At 46.3% G+C, this 24030-nt stretch overlaps 1 protein-coding gene across 1 annotated transcript in view; it reads right to left on the bottom strand.

Annotated features, from left to right (window-relative positions):
* Positions 1-24030, bottom strand: part of FA2H (fatty acid 2-hydroxylase) — a 144652-nt gene that overhangs the window by 10265 nt on the left and 110357 nt on the right. The window contains exons 3-4 of the mRNA XM_068261436.1: positions 17178-17320; positions 6496-6602 (exon numbers count right to left, since the gene is read on the bottom strand). Coding sequence (XP_068117537.1) covers positions 6496-6602; positions 17178-17320 — 250 coding nt within the window. The remainder of the gene's footprint in view (positions 1-6495; positions 6603-17177; positions 17321-24030) is intronic.

Consider the following 24030-nt stretch of genomic DNA (forward strand, 5'->3'; position numbering starts at 1 on the left):
CCAATTCAGCTTTCCTGGTGGTCTAGAGTGGGCCAAACATAATGCAAAGTGGGGAAACCACTTGAGGGCCAAATGTAATGGCTTTGAGGGCCAAATACAGGGGACTATACTTTAGATCAGGTGTTTGTGCAGCTACACTTGTTATGGGTGTGAAGATCATGATGGCTACACTAGTTTTATGACCCATGTGAGCAGGGACCCCCGGCTGTGAAGCGGGGCTTTTTGCTGCCTGCTTTGCACCGTGTAGCGCCGACGCTTGGCACGGCTGTACCAGTAATGCTATAGTCTCTGCCCCTGACTTCGAAGCACTTCCCCCTCTGAGTTATGATGAGTTGTGGGGGACACAAGGGGGACAGTGGAGGACACAAGAGGTACAAGGGGGCATGAGGAATAAAGGGGGCATAATCCACCGGATGCTCCTTCACCATGGATGCACTAGGTTAATGTGTGTGTGTGTGTGTGTGTGTGTGTGTGTGTGTATGTATGTATGTGTGTGTGTGTGTGTGTGTGTGTGTGTGTGTGTCTGTGTGTGTGTCTGTGTGTGTGTGTGTGTGTGTGTGTGTGTGTGTGTGTGTGTGTGTGTGTGTGTGTGTCTGTGTCTGTGTGTGTGTGTGTGTGTGTGTGTCTGTGTGTGTCTGTGTGTGTGTCTGTGTGTGTGTCTGTGTGTGTGTCTGTGTGTGTGTCTGTGTGTGTGTGTGTGTGTGTGTGTACAGTGTGTGTGTGTGTGTACAGTGTGTGTGTGTGTGTACAGTGTGTGTGTGTGTGTACAGTGTGTGTGTGTGTGTGTGTGTGTGTGTGAGATTATATATATATTTTTTTATTGTTTATTTTTTCCCCTGTAAACCTAGGTGCATCTTATGCATCTTTTCATAACCAGGGTTATACAGGTGGCAGCCATTAGCAATTCCTCCTTTGCCGGACACCACCTACTCCACCAGTCTGCCGGATTCTGTCCCGGCAATATGAAAGGAAGGGAGGGGTTTCTCCAATAAAGGTAAAATATTTTATATTTGTCATCATGTGGCTGAAAAACAGGCTGCTATTTATTATTATAATTTAAAAAATAGATTTTATTTCTGAAATCTTGTATTTTTAATTTGGGTCTAATTTAAGCATGATGTTTATTAAATCCACCCCATAGTCTAGTTGGAATTTTGAGGCCATTTACATTTATACTTTTATGTGATCCACTAGGTGGCGCAGTGGCTATATTACTATATAGGTGGCTATATTACTTGACCTTGTAATATGTTCAGGTTTAAATGCCATGTACAACGGAATGATTTACGATAAGTGTCATGTTCCGATATAATACATTACTAGAGACTGCTTTTTTTTTTTTTTTTCTTTTTTTTTATTACTTAATAACTAGGATGCATTTTTTGCCTCAAAATATAAAATAAAATGTAGCGTTTTGCTCAAAGTTTCTGTGTGCACTGATGTTCATTATCCATTCTCTGTAGATTTGATGTATTTGCTGGGAATCTATTTCTCCCCATCCCCCAAAAATCCAATGGATTGAATTTTGATTCGATGTTCGATTCTGACCAAAACTCAATCGAAAGTATCGATCAGACAGGATGGGAAATGGTTTGCAGAAGCGGAAATTTGGTTGCCAGGCCGTAGCGTTCTACTGATGTGTTGTGGGTGGGAATTATCCATTCCAACCTTAGAGTAATCCATCGTTTTGTCACATCAGGTGGCAACCAATAAGTGTATGGCCAGCTTTAGGTGATCGGTTCCCGATCCATCAGGAGACATTGCAAGGCCAAGGCAGTCAGACGCATCAGTAGCCTGCAGTAGTACTAGTGGTGGTGGTAGTGGCTGCAGTGATAGTGGTTGTAGTAGTACTAGTGATGATGGTGGTAGTAGTAGTGGTTGCAGTGGTGTAGCCAAGAAGCTTTGGTCCCCAGTTCAAGTTTTACATTGCCCCCCCCCCCCCCCCCAAGTTCTTTATACACACCGTATATACTCGCATATAAGCCGACCCGCATATAAGTCGAGGTACCCACTTTTACCAGAAAAAATGATTGACTCGCATATAAGCCCCCTCCCCAGTATATTGTTCTCCATGGTATACAGTAAATAGCCAGATGTGCCCCCAACAGTATGAGGCATCTCCATACCCAGTATTATTAGCCAGTTGTGTCCCCTTGTATGAGGTAGCCCCTCCTCCCTGCAGCCAGATGTGTCCCAAGGGGTTAGATAGCCCCTCTCCCCATAGTGGTGTCCGCTGTGCCTGTGTCCCCCGCCATAGTTAGAGGCAGCAGTGTCTGTAATCAGGCTGCCAATGACCAACCATGTCTTTGCTGTCTGCTGCGCCTGTGTCCCCCCAATAGTTAGAGCAAAGTGTCTGTCATAGTGTCTGTAATTAGGCTGCCTGGGAACCCCTGATACCTTTGCTGTCTGCTGTGCCTGTGTCCCCCCAATAGAGCAAAGCGTATGTCAAAGTGTCTGTAATTAGGCTGCCTGGGAACCCCTGATACCTTTGCTGTCTGCTGTGCCTGTGTCCCCCGCAATAATTAGAGTGGCAGTGTGTGTCATTAGGCTGCCTGGGACCCCCGATGCCTTTGTTTCCCGCTGTGCCCACCTCCTACCTGCAGCTGTGGCAGTGTGTATTATAAAGCTTCCTGTGACCCGCAGGCCTGAGATGCGCTCCCTGCAGCAGTTAGTCAGTGCCGGTCATTCGTCAAGGATTCCTTCTAGCCGCTCTGTACTACTCGCTGTGTATCAAGACGTCACTGGATGACGTCATGGATATGAAACGGCGAGTAGTACAGAGCGGCTAGAAGGAATCCTTGATGAAAGACCGGCACTGAGAAACTGCTGCAGGGAGCGCATCTCAAGCCTGGGGCTCACAGGAAGCTATATAATACACACTGCCACAGTAATCTTTGCATGGGGAATGCAGGCAACAAAGGTATCGGGGGTTACAGGCAGCCTAATTACACACACTACCGCTCTAATTATTGCCAGGGACACGGCCACAGCAGGGAGCACATCACGGCTGTCACGCTTGACTGCAGAGTACACACAGTGACTCGCAAAGAAGCCGAGGGGGTGACTTTTCAGTACATTTTTCGTGTTGAAAAATTCGGCTTCTATGCGAGTATATATGGTAACAATCCATATGTCACAACCAAACCTGCTAAGTACATCCGCAGTATGAGAGGTGTAAGCAGGGGAGGGGACATCTGCAGTATGATAGGTGTAAGCAGGGGAGGGGACATCTGCAGTATGAGAGGTGTAAGCAGGGGAGGGGACAGCTGCAGTATGATAGGTGTAAGCAGGGGAGGGGACAGCTGCAGTATGAGAGGTGTAAGCAGGGGAGGGGACAGCTGCAGTATGAGAGGTGTAAGCAGGGGAGGGGACATCTGCAGTATGAGTTGTAAGCAGGGGAGGGGACATCTGCAGTATGAGGTGTAAGCAGGGGAGGGGACATCTGCAGTATGAGGTGTAAGCAGGGGAGGGGACATCTGCAGTATGAGGTGTAAGCAGGGGAGGGGACATGTGCAGTATGAGGTGTAAGTAGGGGAGGGGGCATCTGCAGTATGAGGTGTAAGCAGGGGAGGGGACATCTGCAGTATGAGAGGTGTAAGCAGGGGAGGGGACATGTGCAGTATGAGGTGTAAGTAGGGGAGGGGGCATCTGCAGTATGAGGTGTAAGCAGGGGAGGGGACATCTGCAGTATGAGAGGTGTAAGCAGGGGAGGGGACATCCGCAGTATGAGAGGTGTAAGCAGGGGAGGGGACATCTGCAGTATGAGGTGTCAGCAGGGGAGGGGACATCTGCAGTATGAGGTGTAAGCAGGGAGGGGACATCCGCAGTATGAGAGGTGTAAGTAGGGGAGGGGACATCTGCAGTATGAGGTGTAAGCAGGGGAGGAGACATCCACAGTATGAGAGGTGTAAGCAGGGGTGGGGATATCCGCAGTATGAGAGGTGTAAGCAGGGGAGGGGACATCCGCAGTAAGAGGTGTAAGCAGGGGAGGGGGCATCTGCAGTATGAAAGGTGTAAGCAGGGGAGGGTAACAGTTTATTAATGATTTCCATTGTTCAAGGCATATATAATGTGATTATTACCAGCATATCACCATTGAAGAGCATATACTGTGGTTAAGCGAGGGCTACTATTGGGCCCCAGTGCGGTTGTACCCTATTGCTATGCCACTGAGTGGTTGCAGTAATACAAGTAATGGTAGTACTAGTGAAGGTGGCGGCAGTAGTAGTGGCTGCAGTAATATTACTGATAGCAGTAGTAGCGGTTGTAGTAGTATTAGTGACGGTGGTGGTATTAGTAGTGGCTGCAGAAATACTAATGATGTTAGAAGAGGCTGCATTAATACTAGTGATGGCAGCAGTAGCGGTCCTAACAGTACTAGTCCTAGCAGTACTGGCAGGGCCAGATTTGTACTTTATACCGCCCAAGGCCACTGTCAACAGCCCCCCCCCCCCCCCCCTTCAGAATAGGTAGCGAGATGACCCCTCTCCACCTTCCCTTTAGTATAGGTAGCCTGATGACCTCCACAGTATAGGTAGCCAGATGATCCCCCCCCGCCTTCCCACCAGTATAGTTAGCCAGATTACTCCCTTAATTCCTCCTTTTCCCACCCCTAATTCTGTATGGGTAGCCAGCTCGCCTTCACACTGCAGCAGCCATCAGTGTCAGTCCTTTCTCCGCTTGACTCCAGTGCAGAAGCCTCCTCTTCCATTCCGTCTCCAGTGCTGCCCAAGTCCATAACCGCCGGCCACAATGCAAAAGTGCACAGAGAGCAAGGTGGTTGCTGCACAGGTGGCTAGCAGCAGAGTACCGTGGTCAGGAGCTCGCCTGATCTTCCTGCATTGCAGCATTTGCAATTTAACCTGCTGCTTTGGTGCCCTTGCTCCTGTGGTGCCCTAGGCCATGGCCTAGGTGGCCTTGTCCTAAATCCGGCCCTGAGTACTGGTGACGGTGGCAGTAGTGGCTGCAGAAATACTAGCGATGGGGGTAGTAGTTGCAGTAGTACTAGTAGTAGTGATTGTAGTAGCTCTAGTAATGGTGGCAGAAGTTGCAACAGTACTAGCAATAGTCACAGTAGTTCTAGTAATGGTAGTAGCAGTGGTTGCAATAGTTACAGTAATTGTATTAGTGGTCGCAGTAGTACTAGCAATGGTAGCAGTGGTTGCAGTAATATTAGTGATGGTGGTGATAGTAGAAGTAGTAGTATTCTCAGCTTGTTTTAAAAGTGTCTTTCAGTTGCTGAGTTGCAGCATTTGTCAGCAGGGTCTCCAGGTAAGTGACCTGACCTATCTCTGTGTTCTGAGCCCAGGTGTCTGTCTGTAGCTACACAGCTTTGTATTATAGTAGTGATAGGAGGAAGGTGTATCTTGCATCAGCTGACTGCAGGTTGACGTGTAACTTGGGTGTTCCCTGCAGGGTGTGGATATTTGTTATTCTAGCAAGGGAACTGTGAGTAAGGATGACTTGAAAGTTCTCTAAACACACACGTCTCCACTTGTGAAGAGATAGGAAGCACCGCTAGAAAATTAAAGTTACTAGCTGTTGACCAATTAGCCAGGATCAGATTGAGAGTGGTTGGATAATTCCTCTGCAGCTAGTGGCTGACATTGGCTAGCACAGGGCTGAGCAAACGTTGAAAGGTCAAATCGGGACACATTCCAAAAATTCTCCCGTCTACTTCCCCTTGCCCTCCCTGCCGAGTCACAAGCTGGGGGGTAACGGTGGAGACTGAAAGCTCACCTGATCGCCGTCCAGCGTCACGTCTCCATGGCAACAAGGCATCACATGATGTTGGGCGTGCCAGCGTATTGCGTTTGATATGCTGGCTCCTCCCGATATCATGTCATGGGACGCCAGGTTGCCATGTAGACGCGCCGCTGGACGGCAATCAGGTGAGTTTTCAGTCTCCCCGTCAGCGCCCGCGACTGTGCAGGTGGGGAGGGGGTTCCAGCCGCCTGTCGGCGGGCCAAAATAACAGCATGAGCGGGCCGTAGTTTTCCCAGCGCTGGGCTAGAACATCTTCCTGGGTCAGTGCAAAATAGTTGGTTAGGAGAATAATCCCTTAAAGGGAACCCAATGTGAGAGGGATATGGAGGCTTCCATATTTGTTTCCTTTTAAACAATGCAAGTTGCCTGGCTGTCCCCCTAATACAATTTTGTTACATTTCCTGTTAGATTTACCTGCTAACATGTTGGGAAAAAAAATCTAACAGGAAATCTAACATAAAATTGTATGTGTGTACCTAGCATAATACTTTTAGCCATAGACCCTGAACAAGCATGCAGATCAGGTGCTCTGACTCAAGCCTGACTGGATAAGCCACATGCTCGTTTCAGGGTTGCTGCAGACCCTACTAATGTCAGAAGATCAACAGGACTGGTAGGCGACTGATATTGTTTGAAAGGAAATAAATATGGCAGCCTCCACATACCTCTCATCTCAGGTTCCCTATAAGTGCTGTTTAGTGTGAGGCCTATTTGCAGACCGTTTCTTACCTTTTGTGAAGGTTGCGAATAGTCGGGTGTCCCCCCGCGAGAGTTCTGTGAGACAATACCAGGTTAGATATACAACCACCGGCGCCCAGACCGCCAACACGATGTACCTGGTGAAGAGAAAATCACAGCTAAGAATCAAGTTTAAAGTGTACCTCCGGGCACAGAAATCAGTCGGCATAGCTTTCAATAACATAGCCTGGCTGACACCCAAGCCTATTATACTCATTAGTTAGACTACCAGCTAGCTCATGCACTGATGAGGATCAACCGAGCCAAAACAGTCTGTATGCATGTTGGATTATTGTGGCTCTGTACAATTAACAAGCTGACACATCATTGCATCCTGGAGGTGTGGCTTACAGGAACAACATGGGATAATTTGCGTATTCAGCAGTGATGCATTGTGGAAGACATATGCTCACTCCAACCTGAATTATTGCAAATTCCTTCTGTTTTAAGAAGGCAAACTTTTGTTTTTATTATCATTAGATTCGATTAGTTTCTAATACTTCCTAAAAATCAGATGTGCAAATTGGTGACTATCCTCTTTCCTCTTGCCTGACCGCAATTCCTGTTTCTGGAGCCTCTCTTTGGCACAGAGTGTCAGCAATCCATCTCTACACTAAGTAAAAGGATGGCATCTCTTGTAAAATGAATGCTCCCATTCATATCAAATTACAACGCGGTGGATCCCTAGCAGTAAACACCAGAGACGATCGCCGGCAGCCCCTGGTCTGAACACGCCCATTCAGGTAAAGAGCTGGGACCCGGTATGGGTGCTCCGCAGCAATCGCGATGCTCCTGCGATTTAGAGAATAGAGTGCCTCAATTTCACCACAATTTCCAGAGCGATCACAAGTTGGCTTCTGTAGCCACCGATGCAATTACTTCGGGATTGCTCCCAAAATACGGCAAGGAGTTTTGCGATTGCTCCTCGCTGACAAGTGACAACGCTGCAAGTGGGTCTACCCCACAGGGCATTCACTGGAGTTAGCACTATGCCGATCGCCAGCGAAATTTTGGTCGGACGTTATTGCTTTAATTAACGACATTATTTCCACACATTTGATGATAGATGGCGCTCCCCCCGGTAAACCGCATCAATACTTAGTGAGAATCGTATGTTTTTTTGCACGTAAAGAAATACTCCGTATTTGGAAATCAGAAAAAAAACTCCTTCCATGAATTCATGGAAGTGCACAATTATGGGAGCCATGCCTTTTATATGGCCTAGCATATAAAAGCCGTATTTGCCCCCAGCCAGATTTGGGCCCTGTGTTATGACAACGTAGATGTTCTGCCATCTGTACCTAAAGAAGACAAAATAAGTTTTAGTCCTTCTCTATGGTGGGACCCCGACTATGTGGTTTTGTACGGAGCCTCTGCTCAGTACTGCTAAACGTAGTTGAGCATTAAAATTACTCTTCTTCCCCCCCCCCCCCCCTTTTCTCTTCCTCCCCTTCTAACTTTTTCCTTCTTTATCTCTGTTCTCTCCAGCTATCTCCTATTCTTCTCTGACTCTGTCCTGCAGGCACACTGAGGCAAAACTCATCAATTACTAAAATCGAATGGTCATGAATACCCTATGATAACTCACCGCTATTTTATCCAACTTCTGTACATATAGGCCTCATATAATGTGTGGACTGTTGAGATGTGTATAATGCCATGCTTACAGATGCAGTGGCGTAGCTAAGAAGCTGTGGGCCCCGATACAGGTTTTCCATTGGGGCCCCCCAAACACTCTATACCTAACAATTTATGCTGCACACCAAAACCTGCCAATGGCAACTACAGCGTCAGAGGTGCAAGAAGGGGATGGGGAGCAGCTTGTTACTGATTACCCCCAAGCACTCTATACATAGCAATCCCTGCCAATGGCAACTACAGTGTCAGAGGTGCAAGAAGGGGATGGGGAGCAGCTTGTTACTGATTACCCCCAAGCACTCTATACATAGCAATCCCTGCCAATGGCAACTACAGTGTCAGAGGTGCAAGAAGGGGATGGGGAGCAGCTTGTTACTGATTACCCCCAAGCACTCTATACATAGCAATCCCTGCCAATGGCTACTACAGTGTCAGAGGTGCAAGAATGGGATGGGGAGCAGCCTGTTACTGATTACCCCCAAGCATTCTATACATAGCAATCCCTGCCAATGGCTACTACAGTGTCAGAGGTGCAAGAATGGGATGGGGAGCAGCCTGTTACTGATTACCCCCAAGCATTCTATACATAGCAATCCCTGCCAATGGCAACTACAGTGTCAGAGGTGCAAGAAGGGGATGGGGAACAGCTTGTTACTGATTACCCCCAAGCACTCTATACATAGCAATCCCTGCCAATGGCAACTACAGTGTCAGAGGAGCAAGAAGGGGATGGGGAACAGCTTGTTACTGATTACCCCCAAGCACTCTATACATAGCAATCCCTGCCAATAGCTACTACAGTGTCAGAGGTGCAAGAAGGGGATGGGGAGCAGCTTGTTACGGATTACCCCCAAGCACTCTATACATAGCAATCCCTGCCAATGGCTACTACAGTGTCAGAGGTGCAAGAATGGGATGGGGAGCAGCCTGTTACTGATTACCCCCAAGCATTCTATACATAGCAATCCCTGCCAATGGCTACTACAGTGTCAGAGGTGCAAGAATGGGATGGGGAGCAGCCTGTTACTGATTACCCCCAAGCACTCTATACATAGCAATCCCTGCCAATGGCTACTACAGTGTCAGAGGAGCAAGAAGGGGATGGGGAACAGCTTGTTACTGATTACCCCCAAGCACTCTATACATAGCAATCCCTGCCAATAGCTACTACAGTGTCAGAGGTGCAAGAAGGGGATGGGGAACAGCTTGTTACTGATTACCCCCAAGCACTCTATACATAGCAATCCCTGCCAATGGCTACTACAGTGTCAGAGGTGCAAGAAGGGGATGGGGAGCAGCTTGTTACGGATTACCCCCAAGCATTCTATACATAGCAATCCCTGCCAATGGCAACTACAGTGTCAGAGGTGCAAGAAGGGGATGGGGCGCAGCTTGTTACTGATTACCCCCAAGCACTCTATACATAGCAATCCCTGCCAATGGCAACTACAGTGTCAGAGGAGCAGAAAGGGGATGGGGAACAGCTTGTTACTGATTACCCCCAAGCACTCTATACATAGCAATCCCTGCCAATAGCTACTACAGTGTCAGAGGTGCAAGAAGGGGATGGGGAGCAGCTTGTTACTGATTACCCCCAAGCACTCTATACATAGCAATCCCTGCCAATGGCAACTACAGTGTCAGAGGTGCAAGAAGGGGATGGGGAACAGCTTGTTACTGATTACTCCCAAGCACTCTATACATAGCAATCCCTGCCAATGGCAACTACAGTGTCAGAGGAGCAAGAAGGGGATGGGGAACAGCTTGTTACTGATTACCCCCAAGCACTCTATACATAGCAATCCCTGCCAATAGCTACTACAGTGTCAGAGGTGCAAGAAGGGGATGGGGAGCAGCTTGTTACTGATTACCCCCAAGCACTCTATACATAGCAATCCCTGCCAATAGCTACTACAGTGTCAGAGGTGCAAGAAGGGGATGGGGAGCAGTGTGTTAATGATTACCACTATTCAAATCAACTATAGAAGTGATTATTATGAGCACAGGACCAATAGAGAGCTAATACTGGCGCAAGGGCCCCGATGCGGTTGCAACCTCTGCAACCCCTATTGCTACGCGCCTGTACAGATGGTATCTGCTATATTATGTAACTGTTATGCGTCAGTGTACCAATGCTTTTTCTCCTTCTTCTACTGTATTGTGTTACTATTGTTTTCAAAACAATAAAAATTAACTTGTTAAAAAAACGAAACAAAAAAGCCTCTAGCTGGTCCTTGCCCTAACGGGTGGACAGAAAACGGTACTTGATGTGTGTTTGTCTTTCCCTGATGAACACCCTGTTCACTTCACATGACAGGGAGGGAAACTGGTACCAGGGCAGCCTGTGACTTATGGCCGCATACTTACCAGCCCTCTCTGTCTCTCGGCCTTGCACAACCAGTTTAGCACGCAGGTGATTAGTTACTCGGCATACCTGACTGATCAGCCTGCAGGTTGCTAGGACGGTGCTGGTGTCCCAGGCTGCAGATTGATGTACTGAGACACGCAGGTGCCATTGTCAGGACCCTTCAGCCTGTACACAAAGGTGACATTTGTTTGGAACAGATGCACCTTGGATACAGCGAGCTTATTGCTCCTCTCCTGTAGGCAGGTGACAACGGCACTTACACGTGGCCTAAAACCACTAAAAGGTGGCCATCAGAGGGATCTAGCTGATGGTCAGAGAGAGATCTATTACACTGCACACTGTTCTCCAGTTTACAGGCATTTCAGTGTAAAAGTGCTGCCGATGTCGCCTCCTCCTCCTGCCCCCCCCCCCCTTCTTCCCCCAACCCCACATGTACTACAGTCGTTCCCCTAAATTAAGACATCCCCTGAAAATAAGACCTAGCTGCAAGCCCCCTGCGATCCTCCATACTGACCGCCCAACCCTCGCCGTGATGCTGCACTGCTGCTAATTTACCTCCCTGCTGCTGGCCCCCCTCCTCCAGCAAATCGGATCCCCCTCCGGCGTGCGCTGTGCGTAATGCAGATCTCAGACCAGCAGGGAAAGGCAGCTAAAGTTTGTATAGAGATCACTTCCTGTATACGGCGGCGTTGATGCTATACAAGTGTATCTGCTTTTCTCCACTGATCTGATGTTTGAATTATGCACAGCAAAAACGTAGGGGGATCTGACTTTCTGGAGGAGGGGGCCAGCAGCAATGAAGGTAAATTGGCGGCAGCAGTCAGTCAGAAGCTTACTGTGTTTTGTCCTGATTGTACTGGATGTCTAAGCTGAGTCAGTTGCATTCCGTGCATTTGTGGCTGCGGCAGGGGCGGGGAGAGGGAGGGAATATGCCTATATACACTGGCTACATAATAGAGTTTTCTTTGGCTATGTACTGGGGGATTGGAGGGTGTCTGGGTATACACTAGGGGTTTCTGGCTATATACTGGGGAGATGTAGCTAAATACTAAAGGGGGATTTGGCTACCACCTCAAAATATAAGACCTCCCCGAAAATACACCCTAGCACATTTTTAAAGTGAACCAGAGATGGGGACATGAAAAAGATTTTATACATACCTGGGGCTTCCTCCAGCCCCATACGCTCTGATCGATCCCACGCCGCCGTCCTCCGCTGCCTGCATCTACGAGAACTGGGTCCCGTCACTTACGTCATCGGAGCCAGCCTATGCAGGAGAAGTGCGCTCTCTACGTATCTCTCCAGCGGCTGCTGCAGAGATACGCAAACAGCGCACTTCCCTTACGCTTAGACTGACGGCAGAGTGGGGTCCCGGTTCTCATAGCTGCGGGCAGCGGAGGACGGCAGCGTGGGATCGATCAGAGCGTATGGGGCTGGAGGAAGCCCTAGGTATGTATAAAATCTTTTTGATGTACATCTATGGTTCCCTTTCAGGAAACATTAATATAAGACAGTGTCTTATTTTCGGGGAAACATGGTATGTAGCCCTTGGGCCTGTGCTGAGTAGGATTGATCAAAGAGAGCACATTCTTCCGAGTTGTTGCAAATGTATGCAGTTTGAAAATGGACCAATCAATTTTAAACCCAGTTCAATTTTAAACAAGCCGTTTTGAGACAGATCTTTCCAGCATGCCGGATCGATTGATTCAACTGATTTGGGACGTTAATGAATTGATTGGGCAGCCACGTTGAAGCATCGACCTCTGCCAGATTTGATCATTATGATCTAATCAGCCAGATATCGATGAAACAGATAAACGTAGGGGCACCTTAAAGAGAACCAGAGATGAAGAATAAATAGATTTATACATACCTGGGGCTTCCTCCAGCCCCATAAGCCTGGATCGCTCCCACGCCGCAGTCCTCCGTTGCCTCTGTCTGCCGGTACCGGGTCCCGTAATTTCGTCCAGTCGACGCAAGCGCAGCGCGCTCCCTCCGTACTGCGCATGCGTACAAAGCTGGAGGGAGCCCCTGTGCATGCGTACAATTGGTCGCATCCGGCGGAAGTGATGGGACCCGATACCGGCGAAAGAGGCAGCGGAGGATGACGGCGTGGGAGCGATCCAGGCTTATGGGGCTGGAGGAAGCCCCAGGTATGTATAAACTTATTTTTTTTTTTTAATTTGAAGGATCCCTTCGTCTCTGGTTCCCTTTAAGCCAGGGACCACACCTATTGAAAACATTGCAATTTTGTGCAATGCAAAATCGCAATTAATTATTTCCTATGGGAATGTGCACGTTCGTTCGGAACTTTTTTTTTTTTTATCCCAGAGTCCCTGTTGCATAAAAAAACGCAAACCACACACAATTCCCATAGACTACCAGTAGGTGGCAGCAGACTTTTGGTGGGAGACACGCTGTGAGCACAGCCTGGGTCAAGACAGTTCCTTATATGCGCAATCACAAAATGCTATCGCAAACTCCATGTGATGTTGAGTCCTATGGGAGAAAAGCGCTTTACAAAATGTTATTGTATGTATTATTGTACAATGCCGTGTGAAAAGGCAGAAACCGTTAAAGCGGACCTGAACTTAGAACTTCCTCTCTGCTCTAAGGCTGGTCTCACAGTGGGACGTTACAGGCGCACGTTAGAGCAGCCTGTAACGCACCCCACCGCACAGCAATGAAAAATCAATGGGCTGTTCACAGTGCCCACGTTGTGTTACACAGTAACGCTGCGCCATAAGACAATGTACTGCATGCAGTACTTTACACGCGGCAGAGCCGCGTTAGACTGCTTGCACATGCTCAGTGAAGTTGGGGAGGAGCTGAGAGCGGCCGGGCACATGGCTAATTATTATTCACTGCACTCAGTGACGTGCAGTGTTTACTTCTTGGAGCAGCCGCTCTGTGCGGCGATTGGCCGGGCGGGACCACGTGATGCCGCATGCGTCCAAGAGTACGCATCACGGACGCCAGAGTGAGCTGCACAACGCGGCTCACTCTGACGTCCACATTAGAGAGCACCAGGCGTTGCGTTAGGGGCACGTTATGCGACCTTAACGTCCCCTCTAACGCAACGTCCTGGTGTGAAACCAGCCTAAAGGTTATTATACCGTTGCTTATCTTGTAAAGAAAAACATTTCTTTGTTACAGCTGATAGAAATCCTGCAATACATCTGCAGTGTGTCTACTTCCTGCTTTCATGGAAGCAGCCATAGGGCTAACATCCTGTGTTTACAAATTACCTGTTCTTCTGAGGCAGTTAGATGCGAGATCAAATTACACTTGTGATTAGTCAAAGATGAGGGCGAATTAGGCTCAACTCTCTAAATACATACAGGGTGCATTTCTCTGTTTTCCTTCAGGTCCACTTTAATGAGATGCTAATTGCTTCAGCTTGTGTGCAAATATAATGCAAATTCGCAGATATGAACCATCCCATAAGGAATCATTGCACAAGCACTTTTAAGGCGATTTTAAAAATCGCCGTCGCTGAAAAAAAAAACACGCAAAAATGCCCTATGTGTGAACAAGCCCCAGCGTTCTGAATCAGAGGTCAGCAGAAGTCCCCTTTTTTAAGAGGAACTGTAAAGAAAAATAACAATGAATAAATCTTGTTTTTGTTTTCTTACACAATATTCATTTATAAATGTAATCAGTGTTTGACTATTTGTAAAATCTTTCCTCACCCTGATCTACATTCTGCAATTTATCAGATGGCATAATCTTTATTCCTGTCAGATGATCTATTGGGGCTCTAGAGGCGCTTTGTGATTTTAAGCGCCGGCGATTTTTCAAAAAATCGCCCTGAAAGCGCTTGTGCAATGATTCTCTATGAGAGAGTTCACATCTGAGCGGTTCGTTTCCGATCCTTTCAGACAGGGGCGCCTCTAGGCATAGGCAGTACAGGCCATTGTCTGGAGTGCCATTGGTCCTGAGGAGCGCCATGTTGCTGGATTAAGCCCGCCTCAATTAAGCCCCATCCCGTGGGTGTTTTATTACTTGCTTCTGCTGCATCTACTTAGCGTAAGTTGTAGGCAGCTGCCACCTCTGTGCCTTGTGCATCCTTCTTTCCCCCTTTGTGACTCCTTAAAGGGGTTCTTTCACGAATGAGGAAAAAAATAAAAAGTGGTTTATGCATACACTATTAAACATCCTTCTAAAATAGTGTAAAAAGTTTTAAAAAAAAAAAAATGAATGGTTTCATCAATACAACATGTATTGTAAATAGTGATGGATGACAGCTGGGAGGCTAATCCATTTGTTAGGGGTGGTGTTTTTTTTTACTTTCCTTTTACAAACATAACTCCTCCCTAAGTAGTTTTCAGTGGTATAACCCACTTCTAGCAGGAATCGCCATTATAGCACTAACTGCTGAGCTCAGCTGAGCTGCTGAATATGTGTTTACATTGTTGCTAGGAAACCAGAGACAGTGCAGAGACTCCTTTGTGAAAAAGAGTCATAAGGTGCTGGGAGAATAAATCAGTCCCATCTACACCATATGATTCTTTGTCAGATTCAATTCAATTTGATTTGATTCATTGATTTGATGTGATTCAATCTGACATGTCTGATTCATAATTCAATTCATGATTTGATTCAATTTGAATCAAATTGAATCGAATCATGAGTCGGACATGTGAGATTGACTCAAATCAATGAATCAAATCAAATTGAATCGAATATGACAAAGAATCACATGGTGTAGATGGGACTGATTCATTCTCCCAGCACCTTATGACTCTTTTTCACAAACGAGTCTCTGCACTGTCTCTGGTTTCCTAGCAACAATGTAAACACATATTCAGCAGCTCAGCTGAGCTCAGCAGTTAGTGCTATAATGGCGATTCCTGCTAGAAGTGGGTTATACCACTGAAAACTACTTAGGGAGGAGTTATGTTTGTAAAAAGAAAGTAAAAAAAACCACCACCCCTAACAAATGGATTAGCCTCCCAGCCGTCATCGGTCACTATTTACAATACATGTTGTATTGATGAAACCATTCTTTTTTTAAAAAAAAAATGTTTTACACTATTTTAGAAGGATGTTTAATGGTGTATGCATAAACCACTTTTTATTTTTATTTAGACAGGAGTTATGGTTGTGAAAAGAAAGTAAAAAAAAAAACACCCCTAACAAATGGATTAGCCTCCCAGTCCTTCACACTATGTGACTATTTATTTTAAAAGGATGTTTAATAGTTTATACATAAACCACTTTTTATTTTTTTTCCTCATTCGCAGTAGAACCCCTTTAAGTCTTTTCGTGCCATGTCTGACCCAGTTTGTCCTTCTTTCCCCCTTTGTGCCTCCTACTGTCACCCTGTGCTTCCTTTGTGCTTTTTTTCTGTCCCCCATTATGCCTTATTCGGTCCCCTTTGTGTCTCCTTCAGTCCCCCTGTGCCTCCTTATTTCCTCCTATGCCTCCTTTTGTCCCCCTTTGTGCCTCAATCTGTCCCTATTGTGCCGCCTCCTGCCCCACGTTGTGCCTCCTTCAGTCCTCTTTTGTGCCTCCTTCTGGCCCTCATGCCTTTTTCTGTCCCCCTGTATTTCCAGCTGCCCCTCTGTGTACATCCTTCTGTCCTCCTGTGCCTCCTTTGTGTCTCATTCTGGCCCCCACTGTGCCTCATTCTGTCCCCCTGTGTGCCTATTTCTGTCCCCTTGTCTCCTTCTGTCCTCCTATGTGATATCTTTTGACCTTCATGCCTCCTTCTGTCCCCCTGTGCCTCACTATGTCCCCATGCCTTCTTCCTTACATGTATTTTCTGGTGAAACATTGCCGCATTATGGTTATTTCCTAGTGAAACGCTGCCACATTACAATTATTTTCGTGGGGGGGCGCCATGGAGGCGGGGGGGGGGGGGGGCGAGGCGCCACAGGTTTTCTTGCCCGGAGTGACAAAATGGCTAGAGGCGGCCCTGCGCTCTGAAAAGCGTTGCTCGTACCATTTTTGAGGCGATTTTGCCTCAATGTAAGGTATATGAAAACACACAACGCTAACAAAATTGCTTTTGTGCAGCGATCGTGTTCGCGTTTTAAAGAATAAATACATTGTTTTCTTTTCGGGTCAAAGAGATCACTTCCTGACTTGCTTCAGGGAGGGACTTTAAAAAAAAAAAAAAAAAAACTCGGGAAAATCGTTTTTCACAAAAACGGAATGCCCACCCAAGCGTCGGAATCGGAAAAAAATTGCGTCAAAAAAAGCTGAACGCTAACGCGATCGGAACGCAGTGTGAATGTGGCCCAACAGAGTACTAAAGCTAGTCGAAAAGATGTTTGTTCTCCCAGAATGCTCTGGTGGAGATAATTCTGCATAGCTAATCAGCCTAGGCCAAGCCTCAGTGTCAGGACAGGGCTACGTACCAATATACAGCAATATATAGTCATGGGAAGAGCTTCTGATGCTGAAACCAAGAACCAAGATTTTTAACATAAAAGTGGGTATCGTGAATAGTTTACTACCTTCTACTATATGTTGTTATTAGGGAGGATCAATGAGATGCAAATATTTCCAAGTTGATGTAAATTTATGCAAATACAGGTTTAAATTGATTGGTCCATTTTCAAGCTGCATATATTTGCATATAAATTTGCATACACTCGGATGAGTTTGCATCTCTTTGATCATCCCTAGTTGTTACAGTGCCTCTTCATCTCCTTCTTACCAAGCTGTTTTGGAACACCATTCTATGAAGTCTGAGTGGAAGAGGCGGATGGGTCTGTTGACGGGCTGGTGAACCCACTCGTCGTACTTGTCTTTCAGGTGACCCACTTGCCAGAGCAGAGGCTTTTCCCAGTCCACCAAATCCTGCAAGCAGAGGGAGAAGACACACATTTAGTTCTGGTATCCCACATGTTTATCTGTCGCCAATGTAATGTGTCACCAGGGGCGTCGCTAGCCCCAAAGATCAGTGGCACGTGCCCCGGATGTCCGAGGCAGAGTCAGCTGTGGTGTCTCAATGTGGGCAAACTGGGTGCTGTGGTGCCTCAATGTGGGCATACTGGGGAGGTGCTGTGGTGCCATGCTGAGCGCTGTGATGGTTTTATGGGGGCATGCAGGGAGCTGTGGTTCTTGATAAGAAATTCCCCTTTTTTACCTCTTTCTTGCTCTCAGAAGCCATTTTCTGCTAGGAAAATGTTTGGTACTTATCCGTTAGCCGGGCGCATCCTCTAGGTGGCGACAAAACTCCACCAGAGTTACATCTTTCCCTACTATCCATGTCGGCCTGGAGGGGGAATAGTAATTAGCGCCACCTGCCGGATGCGCCCGGCTAACGGATAAGTACCAAATGTTTTATAGTTGGAATTTCTTATCAGTGAGGGTCACACTGTATCACTTCCTGTCTGATCAGGACTGAGTCAGCCACTTGCATACCTGATATGTAACTCTTTCAGGCAGAGAAAGAAAAAAAGGAACACAGCCTAGTTATTTGTGTGCTAGGCACTGTACATGCACATGTCTATCTCATCATGTCACATGTCAGTTCGGGTCTCCTTTAAAAAAAAACACAATCATTCGGCCTCCAGCAGTAGCTGGAAGCCGAATTATATTATTCCCCCACTATCCATGGCAGCCTGGAGGGGGAATGGTAATTAACACGGCCCGGACTTATGCAGAAGCCGGATCAGCCATATACCGCTGTATCCTGCGCCCAAGTCTACCGGCGCCGATTTCAAATGTATGCTCAAGGAACACCGGTTGAGAAAGACTTGGTCTAAAGGTGGCCACTAATGGTCCAATTTCTAGCGAAAAATCATTAGAGTGATCAGAAATTCTGATCGGATTGGATGTAAACAATCTCCATTGATGGGCACAATCTATTACAAACTATTATAAAAACAGTCATCCGACTGGATTTTGGTCAAACCAAAATTTGGATGTTCTTGTTGGTTGTGATAGGAAGCAAAGATTGGTTTGTTGATGGTGTAGTGAACGATTTTTCTTCCGATCATAATTATCTGATCGCTCGAACGTTTTTTCCCTAGAAATTTGATCGTTAGTAGCCACCTTTCGTTTTTAATTTCGGGGCCCTGTCTATTTGAGTTTGACACCCCTGATCTAAACTGACCCCATTCCAAGGTGAATAAAATGAACCTCTCTATTCATCAATTAAAACAGACCTCCTAGCTGTTCATTAAGGACGTGACGTGGATATGGCGGTTTGCCATTTACAACTGGAGAATTTAAATCAAAACGCTTTCTAATATTAACAGGTTCTTGAATTTCAGCCATTTCACACCTTTATGAATGTCTCACTGCTGGCATTTCCCACAGAGCACTGAAAATGTCGCACTGTCCGCCCCAGGAGCTCACAATCTAGTGAGAATCCAGTAATCCAGCCTGTACTTGAATTACTGGGCTTACCCAACCAGCCCATAATCGCATGATCATGTATCTTGTACTGTTTGCCTTGTATAACCTTGTTCTATGTTGTATAACCTTGTTATGTCTGTCATCCTATCATTGTATATATTTATTGTCCAGGGCTATGTAATATGTTGGCATTTTAAATACAATTATTATTAATAATAATAATAATAATAATAATAATAATAATGTCCCCACCAAGGTCCATATCCAGTTTGCTTTGTCATGGAGATTTCAGAAGGAGGAAGTGAGGGAGATATAAACAGTAAGGCCTTGTTCACATAAATCGCCAGTGCTGAGCAATTTATACAGTGACTTTGTCGGCGCTTTGCGCTTAGAAAAGTGATATTTTTTTTCTTCTGGAGCAATTTTTTTTCACTTCCTGGAGTCACTCAGGAAGTGAACTGTTTGACCCGGATATTAATAAATACAATGTAATTATTCATTAAAGCGCTCGGGAAATCGCAATTCAAAGTGCTTTTTCAAGCGCTTAGCGATTTCTCTATACTTTCAATTGAATCGCAAACGCTCTGAAAATGGTGCTGGAGCCGCGTTTGCGATTGGATAGAAAGCTCATCACTTATGTGAGAACACTCAATATAGAGCAACATTGCAGAAGCGTTTTTAAGGCGATTTTTTTAAAATCGCCAGCGCTAAAAAAAGAGCAAAATTGCTCTTAGTGTGAACACGCTCTAAAAGATTCTAAGCCTGGCCCATGGCATCCAAAATTAGAAATAGTCTAACTTCTGCAAAAGGGGTTTAAAGGGAACCTAAAGCGAGGCTTACATATTTTTTTTCCTTTTAACCTGCTGGACGTTCTGATTCCTGCGGCCACGAGAGGGTTTTTTTTCACCCGACTGTGTGAGAGGAGCCGCAGAATCAGCTGAGGGAGTCACTACCAAAAAGCTTCTACTCAACTTGTCCCTGAAACTCCTCTTGTTTTCCTCTGTTCACGTTGTTCAATTTAAAATGCCCCCCATCCCCCTTGGTCAGGTCCAGCCTCACACAGCCCTGTCCTAGCCAATACAAACCGAACATACAGAGCCATTTTATCTCTCCAACACTGCAGCAAAACAAGGCCTACCCTTGTGCGGCCGCAGCTCACCAGTTACACCACCAGAGGGAGCACTACCATGAAAACTAAAAGCCCTCCCCCTCGATAAAAAAAAAAAAAAAAAGTCACTAAACATGCTTCAAAGTGTCTTTGCTCAATGTGATGCAAATAATCCCAAGGTGATGCCAATTTTACGCAAGTGTAGGTACTTATCCGTTAGCCGGGCGCATCCTCTAGGTGGCGATAATTACTATTCCCCCTCCAGGCCGCCATGGATAGTAGGGAAAGATGTAACTCTGCTGGAGTTCTATCGCCACCTAGAGGATGCGCCCGGCTAACGGATAAGTACCCAAGTGTATATACAGCTGCTGCGACTGGTCCATTGCCATGTTGCAAATCATTTTTGTAGAGATGATACAAATTATATGCATCATATTGACCATCCCTCCAAAGAGCTACAGCTGATCAAGGAGATAACAAGTCTGGTTTTCGTGAACATTGCATGCAGATTGAAATTGGGCTAATCAAATCATCCTCCTGTCCATTTTGATTGGCCATATTCTAACCTATTGGCCTAATTTGTGTGAAATCTGAATGCAGGCCAGATCACATGGCCTCCACGGTCTGCACGCTTGCCCCAGGCCGGGCTCTGGTGATAATGGGCTCTATTCACAATAAGCAGTTCGGGAAAATCATTTTGGGCGGTAAAATACCTCATGCAGCATTTTACACTTTTTTTCCAAATTCACTAAAGTCTTCCCCATGAGGCAGAAGTCTGGTAATTTACCGAACAAAAATGCCTCAATTCACTAAGCCCTGGTCGGTAAGTGTCACTTACCAGCCTTCTAGCAGGGCAGCAGGCAGGGAGCTGTGTGTGTGACTCGGAGAATTCCAGACTGTGCATCTCGGTTATCCCTTTAGATGTGCTGCAGCCACCAGGGGGAGCTCTTCTATGTGCTAGAATACATATATGCACATCTAAAGGGATGCAGGGATGCCGGCAGAGTTGTCAGCTTGTATCTGCTTTGATACACTGAAAGACCCACCCGATACCCCATCGCATCCAATCAGAGTGAGAAGCAGGCTGTGTGGCTCTCCCTATTGGCTGCCTGGCTCTCCCCAAAGGCTGTCTGTCAAACCTACCGCACGGAGAGAGCAGGGGGAGAGCCAGATATCTGCTGCTGTGAGCTGGAGAAAAATACCAAACTCTTTTGGCCGGTAAATGAAGTGCGGAAATATTTGTGAATTGACATTTCCCAAGGTAATTACTGCACAAGTCGGTAATTTACCTCACTAGTCGGGAACTGTGATTTTCTGCATGGAGATAGGTTTAGTGAATTGTAACTTGGGAAGGTGATCGGTAAAAGCAGCTGTTTTCAGCATTACCAAATGCGATAATGCTTTGTGAATAGAGCTCATTGAATCTTAACAATAATCATGGCAGATGGGGACAGGGTCAAATTTGAGAAAACAAATTGGAATTTCAGGACCTCGGTACGAAGCATGTGGTTTCGGTGCACGGCGCTCAACGCTGAAACTAGGCACCCCATAGCAGTATTGTTATACTGCACGGGGCAAGTACCGAACCCCGAACTACATCTCGCTCAGAGTTGCTACAACTGAGAGGGGGAATAGTATTTAACGCCAACATTACTATTCACACCGTCATGCGGCTCACCCGGTGCCCAGCCCACCAGTGGCGTATATTTATATGTGCGTCCTCGTTACTCCTCTCGCTGCAGCTTGACTCTCGGTTAGAAGTGAAGGCCGCACCCTGGATGGCCATAACAGCCGTCATGTGACAGGACAGGGTGCTGGGTGATGAACCCTTGGACTGGGATCATTAGGACGTTTCTTATCACAGCGCGCTTTTTATCACATCCGACCTCACCCTTGGATCCACACAGAGCCATCTGTTCAGGCATGGCAGTTTAACCCCATCTCACCTCACTCAGCTTTGTATCCTCTCCTAAAAATCACATGTTGTCTTTTGATCAATAGAAATTTTAGGTTCACTGAGGGCTTCTTCACACTATGAGCGTTTGCAGATTTTAAGCGCTGGAGATTTTGAAAAATCGCCCTAAAAGCGTTTGTGCAATGATTATGCTTGTGCATAGGAATGAGAGTGTTCACATATGAGCGTTTCGAATGCATGCTTTTCTCAAAAGTGCAGCCTGTACCATTTTCTGAGCGCTTTGGCTCAATGGAAGGTATAGGGAAATCGCTAAGCACTTGAAAAGGCACTTTGTATAGCGATTTCCCGAGCGTTTTTAAGAATAAATACATTGTATTTATTCTTTTCTGGGTCAAAGAGTTCACTTCCTGACTGAAAATCTCAATCGCTCAGCAAAAGCGCTTACACAAAATCGCTCAAGCGAACAAAGTGGAACAAAGCGAAGAAGTGAACAAAGCCTAAGAGCTGGCTCTAAGGTTTGTAAAAACATGAAAAAAAAAATTGCTGTGCCCTCCCTATCCTCCTAGTATTCCTGCACTATAATCCACAAGAGGTAAACTTCACTGTTTATACTTGCAATAACCTAGGGTGATGTGATGACCTCCTTGTGCACCCCCTGCTGGTAGGAGAATGTTAAAGGGCCTATATATGGAAGGAGGTATGACCACCACTTAAAGAGAACCTGTACTGTGTAAAAATATTTAAAATAAACACATGAGGTAACTTCAAATGAACATTACATAGTTACCTTGCCATCAGTTCCTCTCAGAAGTTCACCATTTTCTTCTGACAATAATCCCTTCCAGTTCTGACAATATTTTGTCAGATCTGAAAAATATCAGTTGCTGTCAGTTATAGCTGAGAGGAAAACTGATGTACCAGGTAAATGTCCATGTTTCCCTATGGCTCAAGTGGGCGATGTTACAGTTTAACTGTGTGCTGACCAGAAAGCTGTTATGGGTAATAGCCATTTTCAAAATGGAGGACGGAGAATTCCCTTGATCACAGTGGACAAACAGGACGCAGACAGGAGAAAGACACTGAGGAGTAGACTACATGGAAGGTAAGTATGACTTGTGTATGCTTATTTTGACTTTTAATTTTCAGTTCAGGTTTTCTTTAAAGTGGTCTGAAAGCCAGCATTTCTACTTTGCTCTAAAAGATTCCTTACAGCTTTAAAGCTACTATCCCAGAAAACAATTCTAGCAGAACATCACTAAAATGGTTAAACAAAGCACTTTGTCCTGCTATTCAGCTTCAAATCCGCATCCAAACTTGAGATAATAGTATCTTTTTTACTTGTTAAACACAAGGCAGAAGTGGGGGGTGGGCAGCACCAGGCACAAAGAGGAAGTGAGTGCGCCTGGCTTTTGCCATCTCCCGCTTTACCGCCGCCCGCCTGACTGGATTGGACATTCATGACCAGGCCGGACTGCACCCTTGGGACACCCTAGGCTGTGCATTGCCAGCCCACCACCCTAGATGCCGGCATTTGAGTCCCTGCAACAAGCTGCCTTCATGACGGGTGCCAGGCAGAATCCAGAAGTGACTGGAGTCACGCTGCCTGCCGCCCGCCCTGAATATCCCCAAGCAATGACGACCTGCTGCCCCCTGCCCGCCAGTGTGAGATGGATGCCCACCCCTGCCCACCGTTGACATGAATGCCTGATTGATGCCTGCATGCAGCGTTAATAGGTGGCTGGTGCTATGGTAGCTAGCCTCTCTATGCATGCATTCCTTCTTCTAAGTCCCTTATTGATATGTTAATTTTGATTTTTCCAGTATAATGCATGCATGCAGGGCATGTTGGTTGGGCTGCTGCAGGTAGAGGATTCCTATTCTGGCAAAAGCAATCCATCCCTCTGGCCAAGGTCGGCAGCCATGGGCTGAATCATTCCTCCACAGTATTTAGGGAATGCTAAAGAGCTTCCAAGATCCATATTGTAACGTTGCCACTAAGTAACTATGCTGTCAAGACGAGTACAGTTCACTGCGGAGGGCTACTGAGTAATAACAATCCAGGCAGCAGGGCCAGGGGTGACGGCGTGTGTGTCTTTGGTCATGCAAGGTATGTGATATTTAGTTCACTGTAGAACGGAAGCAAACCATGTGTTCTTTAATCTTGCTTTAAGGTAAGGGGTG

This window comes from Hyperolius riggenbachi, chromosome 11, assembly GCF_040937935.1.
Source record: "Hyperolius riggenbachi isolate aHypRig1 chromosome 11, aHypRig1.pri, whole genome shotgun sequence".
Lineage (NCBI taxonomy): Eukaryota > Metazoa > Chordata > Amphibia > Anura > Hyperoliidae > Hyperolius > Hyperolius riggenbachi.